Source organism: Hypomesus transpacificus, chromosome 15 (assembly GCF_021917145.1).
Source record: "Hypomesus transpacificus isolate Combined female chromosome 15, fHypTra1, whole genome shotgun sequence".
NCBI classification, from domain to species: Eukaryota; Metazoa; Chordata; class Actinopteri; order Osmeriformes; family Osmeridae; genus Hypomesus; species Hypomesus transpacificus.
Genome location: NC_061074.1, coordinates 1,195,448 through 1,206,465, shown reverse-complemented (window position 1 = coordinate 1,206,465; position 11,018 = coordinate 1,195,448). Strand labels below are relative to the sequence as shown.

Genomic DNA, 11,018 nt, shown 5'->3' with positions numbered 1-11,018 from the left:
GTTGGCATAGTAACAGGACTTCAGCTATCTTCTAGCCAGCAGAGGGAGCAAAGAGGAGAGTCAGTGCAGCCAGAAAGTGGACTAGAAACCTTCAACAAGGTGACATGTGAAAATGAGAGACGACATCAATAACAACTGTCCTCCAGAACCTAATTCACTTTTAAATGAAAGGTCCCAAAAATATGATCAACCCCATTTAGCATTTGGTTCCAGAAATAGTCTTGGGCTCTGTAACACTGCAACACTGGTAATGTGTGAGTAAAGCAATACATGTAAAATAGAATAAAACATTGATCTCAGTCCAAAACTAAAATAACATGAATATGTAAGAATGTCATGTAAAATGGGGGTTGCAATGGACAGACTATTTCCACCACAGAAATCTCTGGGCTGTGTATAGACCTGACTGTGGCCCTGGGCTGTGACTGGTACAGTAGTTTATTATTTGCCTGTCTCATCAAACACCGCCTCCTTCACTGGGTCCTAAAGAAAGAATGTTCATTACATAACCAGATCTGTCTCCACTTTCTGGACTCCACATGATCAGACCAACACACAAACCAGCCAGGAAGGCAGACACAGTTTGTTCAGGCAGAGTTTTATCTTGTTCGCTGATCTCATGGTGTCAGTGGGCTCCAGACAGGCACCAGCAGGAAGAGGATTTCAGAGGCCGTGTTCAGGCTGGGTCAGACGCAGGCAGGCAGAGGACAGAGGAAGGGGAATCCCATGACTGGGCCCAGGGAGCGGAGCAGCTCGGCAACACATCCCAGCACCCCCACTCAACACAGAACTGCTGCAGAACCACTTAGGGAGATCATGTCATTTCCCTAAACTCAGAAAGTCTTCAACAATGTTGCAGTATTTTTTTAATCTGACTGACAGAGAAATATCCACATAGTAGTGCAAGATTAAAACCCATCTCAGTTTTCTCACACTGATGAGAAAACTGCAGGTAAGCATTTATTTAAATTTACATTAAGCAAAGAAAAGAATACATCCATTTGGTTGACTAACAATATAATGACTGGAAAATGAGTCATGAAAACTGCTTTCAAGACTTTGCTTGATGGACTTGGGCAAGGCCAAGGTGCACAAAATAGCGACTGCTTTCATTTAGGTAAAACTGGCAGGATATCACTAGAGCCCATGTTGTGTTTCCCTGCAATGTACCAGAGAAATAATAGGGAGAAGGGAGGGGGTAAGGAAAAGGCATGTGTTAAACAGATGGGATATGTCGAATATTGAAGTTATATGTAAATATGCCACCATACAATTTGCTTGTGTCATGTTGCCCCTGACTGAAAAGGTCGCCAACTTTTTTGCTATCTCATAGCACTCTGTGGGTTGCCACAGTAACCAGTGCATGGGAAAGTGCAGCAGTTTACAGACCTGGGAGTGCTGGACAACTGCCAGACTGATTCACTGACTGCTACCAGGCAGATTACTGGTTGTGTGAAAAAAATATTTTCCTGACTGCTATCAGGCAATTCTTTGACATCGACCTTTGACACGGTGCTCTAAGTATTACCAGGCTGGTTCACTTTTACCAGGCGGGTCCAAGCACTGCTTCTAGACTGGTGTGCAGTCTGCTCCAGGTGGCAGGTTGAGAGCCCTCATGCAGCAGTGACAGTGCTAGGTCTGCACCAGAAACAGATGCCAACAAAGCTTGTGGTTAACATTGTACGCCTTGGTCACAAAGCTACTGTTATGTGACCTACAGCAAGGTGTAAAAGCAGAGAGAAGAGAGGACTGAGGCCGCAAGATCTTTTCATGTCAATTAAACCTCTGTGTATTACATTTAGATTTATGTATTTAGCAGACGCTTTTATCCAGAGCGACTTCCAAAAGAGAGCTTTACAAAAGATGCATACTAAAGTGTGTGTGCATTCTGCATCTGGGCAGAAAATGCACAAGCACCTTGGGTTCAAAACAGACTGCACAACCTCTCCCCCATTCGACCCTGAAGCTTAAGGTAAACTCATGTCCCTTGTGACTAATAGCCTCACTGCACTCAAACACAAGAGATTCAGACAGTGTTTCATCCCTCTCGTACCATGAGTACCATGCCTGCCTCAGCCCCCCCTCCCCCATTCTGCAGCTCTGACGCACTCGGTCTTCAATCCGTGAGCATCAATAAGCAGCCTCAATGTATATTTTCCAGGGATGTGATACTGATAGCAGTCTCCCTTCATTCTCTTTCTAGGTGCTAAGGAATGACACACCGAGGGGTCTATGATCTCGTGATCCCAAGAGAATAGCAGCCGTGTTCCTGTACAGTGGAATGCCATGACGTGAGTGTAAGAGAGAGGGGCTCGACTGTGTCAAGGCGTGTGCCCGTATACCACAGACAAAGAGAATGTGCATGTGTGCACAGGCATGAAACAGATGGAGGTTCTCTCTTTGAGTGTCGAAAGCAGGAATCCCATTTCAGTCAGACATGCATGGTAGCGGGCTAGTATGTGGTTCAGCTCAAACCACATTAGTGTGCCCTGCTAGCAGACGCTCAGTCGGCCACTCGCTCTCATTTCTCATGGTGTTCAGCGCGGGTGTGGGATGCAGCAGCAAGCGACTCACTGTAGTCGTCAACCATGCTTAATAAAGTTGTTGCTTCCTGCTTTGCGGCTGCAGACTGCACAAGCCACTGGGGCATCACAGAGGCAGAGCTCTCGTCCCGTCCTGCTATTTATACCTTGACTGTGGGATCCTTTGGCTGCTGGGCTCATATCTGGGACAGGGGGCACCCTGGGCAGTGGAGACTAGTCTGCCCAGCACTGGGGTGAGCGGGGAGAGGAGAAGGACTTTGGAGCTGGAGTGAGCAGAATAGAGAGAGGGTGGGAGAAGAGGAAATACAACAACGAAAGCTCTGCATCATACAGCACCAGTGTGCAGCGATTAATCTAGGGGAAAAAAAGTCTGCCTTCCGTTTATGAAATGTTTTTTTGGCATACACTAGAGAGCATGAAGTAAAGAGGAGGAATACAGCATGATATTGTTTCCTGTTCCCCTTCTGCATCATTCTCTCTGATTTGTCAAGGTATGTTCTGCATGTTTTCCCCTAATTTTACAACCTTATTTAACGGAAATCGACAACATTAGGGAGTATAGACTGTGACTTGTGCGGGGACATTTTCGCTCTTGCATTGACTGAAGCGTCACATGTTGTCGATAGGAGGGTTTCTTGCTTTGTAGTTTCTGTGGAAGAGAGATTTCATTGAGCTTTTACAGGTTACAAAATATATCACAGAATATTTAAGGGAACGGTGAGCTTGGGTGTGGCAAATCAACCCAGTTGATGACAACATCTTCATTTCCGCTCAGTGCATAACAACAATACACAAAACTCGTACGAAGAAAAATAATGACATGAAAAATGTATACAAGCATTCGTTACCAGAGAATAAAACTCAGGGTTTAAGCATATAGTCTGCCCTAAGCAGAAGAGAACTGGTCTATTTGGTTACCTAGCAGCAGACTCTGACCTACGCATGTAGAATCCAAAGGGAGACAAAGGAGATCCTTCAAGGTGCTTGAGCTTGCTCTGCGATTCTTGCTGTCAGACTGGGATCACTGAGGGAGGGACAAGGACCAAATCCCCCAGACAGCTTATGCAGTCGCCCGCCATCCAACTGAATCCCAATATGTGCTGCGCCACAGCATGTTGCCGTGACAACGAAGGCCTGTCAGAAAGGGAGGCAAGAGGCTGCGTGCTTTGGAAGATGTGAGGCTGCGCCTCCGTCTGCGGGCAGCCATGTTGTCACTGGCATCTAAATGAAACAAAAGAAAATAATGTATACAGGTGCTATATTAATTAAACTGAGTGAAAAAGCACTGAAGTCAAAGCACCTTTAAAAAAATAACAATAAACGATTGGTGTAATACAGCCCTTGTTACCAAGAGAAAAAAACAATTTTTAAATGAAGTTGAAGGATTGCACAACTTGTGTTTACTGTGCTATTTATAAGCCTTTCTTTTGTCCTATTGCCATCCTTCCTCGTCTTCATTCAAGCATTTTAGCATGCACATCAAAGGTCAGCGACTGTGTCACCTATACATAGCCAACACAAACCCCAGACAAGGTGTCAGGCACCCCTGATGTGCTGTAGGAATTCCTTGACGGTAATATGAATTCACAAAGGTAGAAGAACATGGAAGAACGTCCCAGTCTAAAGGTTATCAGGGGCAGGAACAAATGATACTTAAACCAGCAGCCATTTTATATCCCCAATATTATGCATGGACACCATCGCGGCTGACAGGTAGAGCTAGCGTGATGTAGCTGCCGTGTGCTAGACTGAAGAACTTGATCTGCAAAAGAAACAACAACAACTCTTAATGTTGTCGTCAACAGAGCACACAATAACATGATGAGGATTCTAAATAACAGAGCACACAATAACATGATGAGGATTCTAAATAACAGAGCACACAATAACATGATGAGGATTCTAAATAACAGAGCACACAATAACATGATGAGGATTCTAAATAACAGAGCACACAATAACATGATGAGGATTCTAAATAACAGAGCACACAATAACATGATGAGGATTCTAAATAACAGAGCACACAATAACATGATGAGGATTCTAAATAACAGAGCACACAATAACATGTTGAGGATTCTAAATAACAGAGCACACAATAACATGATGAGGATTCTAAATAACAGAGCACACAATAACATGATGAGGATTCTAAATAACAGAGCACACAATAACATGATGAGGATTCTAAATAACAGAGCACACAATAACATGATGAGGATTCTAAATAAATACGTTTGTATCCTGAAGTAGAAAAGTGTTCCGTGATAAGTGGGATCAGTTTGAACCTTGTTTACACAGGATATCAAATGTGGCCCTTCTTCAAGCCAGTACATCTCCTCCTGTGATTACACAGCTGCTGAAAAGTACATGGCTGCATGGAGGCAGGCTGTTCCCTCAAAAGTGAGGAGGAACACTGTACTTTGGAATTTGCTCTTTGTCAGGCAGAAAGATCATAGGCATTCCCATTACTCACAAACAAAAACAATGAGCAATACAACAACAATGGACAGTGCAGCAGATGGTTGCGTGTGTACGTGTAGGCCTATGTGTGCTGTGTCGTGCCCACATGTAGACTGTTGCCCAAAGTGCGCGTGCATCAATGACTGTGAGCAAGAGGATAGCAACTCAACAAGTCAACTCTCCCATCAAAAAGAAGAGCTTCCTTGCAGAGGTTGTCACACCTTGTTGTTCACCTCTGTTTGACTGGCTCTGGGGCTCAGACCTATCCATCAGCAGTCTTATTCAAGGCGTTGGTTGGTGTTCCTAGTACTGCCTCTGACTCAGCTGTGTGTGGGTGAGAGCAGTCAAAACAACCCTCCCCTCCCCCACCTTCTGTTCTTCTGATACGAGCCAAGGCCAGGGTAGAAGCCTCATTATGACTCAGGGTGGTGTTGGAATTCACTGTCTCAGTCACAGTTTATTTCCTCTGCACTTGAGCTTGTTACATACCAGTGAAATGTACTGTTTATTGTTCAGCAACTCAAAATGTTTGTTCAGTTTGTTACTCATAACTATGTCACATACACTCAATGGAATGCAAAGTGAAAAACAATCATGACTTATGTGAGTGTTGCAGCTGTATTGCTTCCTGTTTGCAATGGTTAGCTTAATTAGCTATGTAACAGAGGAAATGTATAATCACTCTGCCTTTTGGCACTCATTCCGGAAAGAATTCCGATACTATATTCTAACAGGAGTTCTGAAGGAGCCTTCCAAGAGGAAGTGTTGCTAAGGTCATTCAAATTTGGTTTAAATTTGGTTCCAGAGAGATTTTTGTTAAGAATTGGAATGGAATTTTGAAATATTATGTAGCCAAGAGTAACAGGACCACATGATGTGACTAAAGATGTAAGCAATATGTACAGTAGTAGTTTTCACTAGTACCAGGAGATCTAGTGGAGATCTCAGAATTGTTTGGACAAACAGTATTCCTCCATGGTTTGATGGGAACCGTGTTACTATGGAAACCGTGGACCATCTCCATAAACATTACTGCCATCTAGTGTTATGAAGTAAGATGAGATAAACTGACACCTGCCTGTTGGATTTCCTACACAGTTTACCGGCACATTCTACGAGTCAAATAGACATTTCCTGTTTTCATCTATGTGGTTAGAATAGCATTATTTCCTGTTTCCTATTTACCTTCATAGACAATGAGCAGAGAGCAGGATATGCATCACATTTCACATGCTGCCCTCTTTTCTTGTCCTGTCTGTTTGTCTTGGTCAGCAGATGACTGTGGTGCACCCCGGTACTCAGTGTCTGATGGACAGTGCCCACCCCCAGGCTGTGCTCAGCAGGCTCAGTGACCAGCGCTCCCTGGGCCTCTTCTGCGACGTCACCATTGTGGTGGAGGACGTCAAGTTCCAGGCACACAGGAATGTCTTGGCGGCATGCAGTGGCTACTTCAAGAGCGCTTTTGCCACCCCGGAGGGATGGCCCTCCAATCAAGTGCTGGAACTGATGGACCTCAAGTCAGAGGTGTTTGCCAGTATTCTGAACTTCATCTATTCTTCTAAGGTGGCATCATCCAGCATAGAGGAGCAGACATGTTTAATAGCAGCTGGAAAGAGACTGGGGATTCCCTTTTTAGAGAGACTGATAGAAAAGGAGTTGCACTGCTCCGTGGCCCCACAAGTTGAGATCCTTCCTATCTCAGTCAAGACCCCCGACCCCTGTCAAGCCCACGCTCCCAGAGAACCTCGAGGGGAGACCTGTTTCCCTGAGGAACCTGACAGTTCCCAGGGTCCACGGATCACTAACGCCTTCTCCATCACTGAAGTGGGCCCTGGGAACCACCTCTTCACTCCTCTGGTTTTCCGCAGTAAGGAGAGGCCTTCCCCAGACCTGGGCCAGCCCCCAGCTGGCTGTCCAGTCCCATGCAGTCCCACAGCAGACACTGAGGCAAACAACACCCTGTCAGAGCATTCCTATGCAGTCAACCAGGGACACAAACCCCCGGAACACTGCTGCCAGGGAGACAGTAAGAAGAGCAACAAGCCCTCAAACTCACTAACAAAGCAATTAGTGAATCGGAATTCGGGTCCACTGAAAAAGCGCCACAGCCTGAGAGGTACTTTGAGCAAAAGTATCCTTCCTAATTCGGCCGTGCCGCATACACCTTTACAAAATACTGGAAATAGCCTCTCAGCCAATGATATCCCAGACACACAAGGGGTTATGGCTCCGCCGTCACTGTACGCAGAGACTGAGGTGGAGAGGAGCAGGACTACCTCTCTGGAGCTGCCTCTGGCCAATGAGAAGGTTCAGATGGAGTTAGACCCACCCACACTCTCACCTCACACAGAAGCTAGCATATCTATCTATGGCTGTGAGTACTGCCCAGAGATATTCACCAATAAAGCACTTCTCACTGTACATATGGAAATGCACAAAAAACGATTTGTCAGCCATTTGTTTTGCAAATTCTGTCACCGCAAATTCATTCACCTAAAACGATTGCGTAATCATGAGCAGGTGTGCCTCAAGGCCTTGAAAGGCTCACTTGAACAACAGTCTGATGACGAGGAGGCAAAAGGGAATCCTAGAACAGACAGCCTGCCGGGCACTGACATCAACAACACAGGACCAGAAGTACACTTGCCTTCCCCGGACCTCTCCAACCCCCATGTGTCAGAAGCCCTGGAGCTGGACCAATACCAACCCCCCGCGGCCGTGGAGAAGGTGTTGAAGCCGGGAGGGTCTAAGAGGGTGTATAGCTGCAGCGTGTGTAAACGGGCCTACGTGACGTTGTCCAGTCTGAGACGCCATGAGAACGTGCACTCCTGGCACAGGGCGTACCCCTGTCACTACTGCAACAAGGTGTTTGCCCTCGCAGAATATCGAACCAAGCATGAAATCTGGCATACAGGTGAGCGTCGCTACCAGTGCATTTTCTGTCTGGAGACCTTCATGACCTATTATATTCTGAAGAACCATCAGAGGTCCTTTCACGGGATTGATCCCAGAATAGCTGTGAATAAAAAGTCAGCAAACGGTGGTTTGAAAGGCAGTGTTTACCCAATCAAACTCTATAGACTCCTGCCTATGAAGTTTAGAAAGAGGCGCTATAAGACGTATAGTCAGACCTACTCAGAAGGGCTAGAGAGCAGTGACCAAGCCCCACTAGAATGCAGTTCTCCCATCCCACCACTTCAGGACAGTGGCGCTATAAACAATGCAGACACAGCATTGTTCTCCATGCCAGTGACGTTCATGGCCACCCCAAAGATGGTCGCCTCAGTGATGCCTCATATTAGTTTTGATCAGCCATGTGGCCAGGAAGTAGATCCGAGTAGATCCGCATCAATCCCCCATTGTGACATGGATGACTACAATGCCACAACGCAACCACATGGGGAATCCTCAGCACTCGACGGGAGTCCCAATATGCCCTTTCAAGAAGTTATGCCACAAAGCTCACTGAATACTGTGAATAGGTTGAGTGAACTTTCAGCAGCAGCAAGGAGAGTTGAGACTATGACTAGTCAGCTACTTCAAGCAGGGTCACAGAGTTTAGGGCACAGCAAGGCAGTAGGGGGCAAAACAGAGACGTACATTGCCAAGCCAGCGTGCCCAGGCCCGTCTTTGGACAGTCATGTTCTTCCCCTTTGCCAGATTACAGTGAAAATAGGCAACGAGGCCATCATCCGCCGAAGGATCAAAGGCTCCAAGCTGTTCCCCAAAAGAAAAAAGAGAAGCCAGTCCTGGAGCCAGGTGGAGAGTCAAGGCCTGAGCTGGCCTGCAGAGGTCGCTGTAGACAGTTCCAGTCTAAGTCGTCGTCAAAGAACCGAGGCCACTTCCTCTGTTGCCGAGCCAGAGCCGTGTGATGATGCCACTGATCGTGATGCGGCTGACCAGCTCTGGCGGCCCTACTACTCTTACAAACCTAAGAAGAAGAGCAAGAAGCTGAGATCTAGACACAGGAAGGAGAGACGTTTCAAGCACTCTGTGACATCCATAACACCTATGGCCGGCGAGGCCTACAAGGACACAAGCCACAGTAGCGGAGATGTGAGCTTCTCAAGCGACAGTTTGGAGGTGAAACGTTGTCTCAGAAACAACAGTCCAAAACCCATGTTTACCTGCAACATCTGTTCAAGCATCTTTATCACTGAATCTGGCCTTAAAGCACACATCATTGGCCTCCACCCTAGTTTCTGTCGGATATGCAGTAAGCAGGGGCCGCCTGGTGAGGGCCCTGCCTCTGACACCTATCAGGCCAGTGGTGAGTTCATATGCGAGAGCTGTATGGAGAATGGCTCCTGTTTTGAAAATACAGTACGGAGCCCCAGCACAGAGAAGCGGTACCGCTGCGCTTTCTGTCCCCAGCGCTTCCTGTACCTGGCTACCAAGAGGAGCCATGAGAAGAAACATCAAGAGCCCACTGGAAAGGGGTACCAATGTGACAACTACACAACACGCCCTAAATCCACAGGAAGACTGCATGAACACCAGGCAAAGTGTGCCATCAAAACAGAGGAGGAAGATCGAGACGGCACAGAGAGAGTGAGCAAACAATCCATAGATAGATTCTCAGTAGATAATATGGAGCCTAAAATCGAAGACAGGAAGGTCAAAGCTGACTATATGTCATTGACTCCGAAACTGGAGGATTCAGTTAGGACTGACAGTAATAGAAACCAGCACACAACCATGCGAGCAAACCTTAGCAGACAGCTGTCACCCCCCTCCATCAACACCATATTTTCTTTGTCACCCTCTGAGTTAAAGCATAAAAAGCCCAAAAAACATTTTCGGATGAACTATGAACATCAGACATGTTTCACTTCTAAACGGCCACGGTCAGACTCTACAGGTAGGGACCCATCCAGCTATAAAGGCCTTCTGACCAAGACAAGACCAGACAACCATGACAATTATGGACAGGCTTTTCCTACACGGTGGAAAAAGGACTTTGTCTCAAAGGGACCAACTTTCACCTCACAGAAGCCAGACAAGACACTGTACAAAGAGGAACCACCGTTTCAGACCCACCACTGAATAGCTGCCACATTGAAGTAGTGAATGTATTTGATATTAATCACATATCCAAACCATGAGACTATATAGGGAGGCCTGTCGGATGGCAGTCGTTGAAAAAGTGGACTTACAGTAACTGACTTAAATGTATTGTCTCTGCTTTTAAAAACACATGTTCATGTTCTTGAAAGACGTGATTTATTTTTCTATGATTTTTAAAAGTCAAGAGTATTATGTTGCCCCCCTATGCATCACTTTAATTGGGCATAGTTAGTTACACTTTATTGCATTTGTTTAACTACCAGCCATAAACAGCAGGCCATGCCCAATTATTACTGCACGACATGCACCTTTCAGATTAACGAACACATAATCGTTTAATGTATATATGAAATGTGATAACTGCAGTTTGAGTAACAAAGGAATCTAATTAAAAAGTATACATTTTGCAGTCTAAAATGTCAGTGAAGACCATTTTTGAATTGTATTTTATATAAATGTATTGAAGTATTTCAATGTTCAAAGTACTTTTTTAACTGATAAAATACTAAATAGAAATAATAAATTTTAAAAGTCTGACATGCGCACATAGAAAGTTGGTATGGTGTTTTATTTTTGACTTAGGACATTCAAAGGGCTGTTAATCCTTTTAATGTGCCCATACCTAAATGAGAGATCTATTTTATTCTCAATTGACTTCGACTCACAATTGAGTTGGCTATTTTGTAGACTCAAGGAGAGAGCCATCTGAAAAGTTAATTTAGTCTTCTGCCACTGTTCATCTCGGCATGACTTCATTTCCAGGTGTTCTTTTCTTCTACACTGTCACTTGTTCAGATCTCCACGGGTAGCAGGTAACACCACTATGTTTCAGCAACATTCTTTCCTCTCGTGCTGTTCCATATTTAACACAATGGACAGTCAACGCGATTCTCTGTTTTTTCTTAACGGAAACAAGAGCTAAGTCACAGTTAGGTGTAACAA

General features: G+C 45.4%; 1 protein-coding gene across 2 annotated transcripts; it reads left to right on the top strand.

Annotated features, from left to right (window-relative positions):
- The first annotated feature begins 559 nt into the window (after positions 1 to 559).
- On the top strand, positions 560 to 10,629 carry zbtb38 (zinc finger and BTB domain containing 38). 2 transcript variants are annotated; one of them, XM_047036565.1, is made up of 3 exons: positions 560 to 952; positions 2,204 to 3,034; positions 6,285 to 10,629. In XM_047036565.1, exon 3 carries the CDS (start codon positions 6,285 to 6,287, stop codon positions 10,053 to 10,055), a length of 3,771 nt encoding a protein of 1,256 aa, XP_046892521.1. In that variant the 5' UTR covers positions 560 to 952; positions 2,204 to 3,034; the 3' UTR covers positions 10,056 to 10,629. The 2 variants fall into 2 exon arrangements, with proteins under 2 accessions (XP_046892521.1, XP_046892522.1); XM_047036566.1 differs by having other exon boundaries at positions 6,282 to 10,629.
- Positions 10,630 to 11,018: the final 389 nt, after the last annotated feature.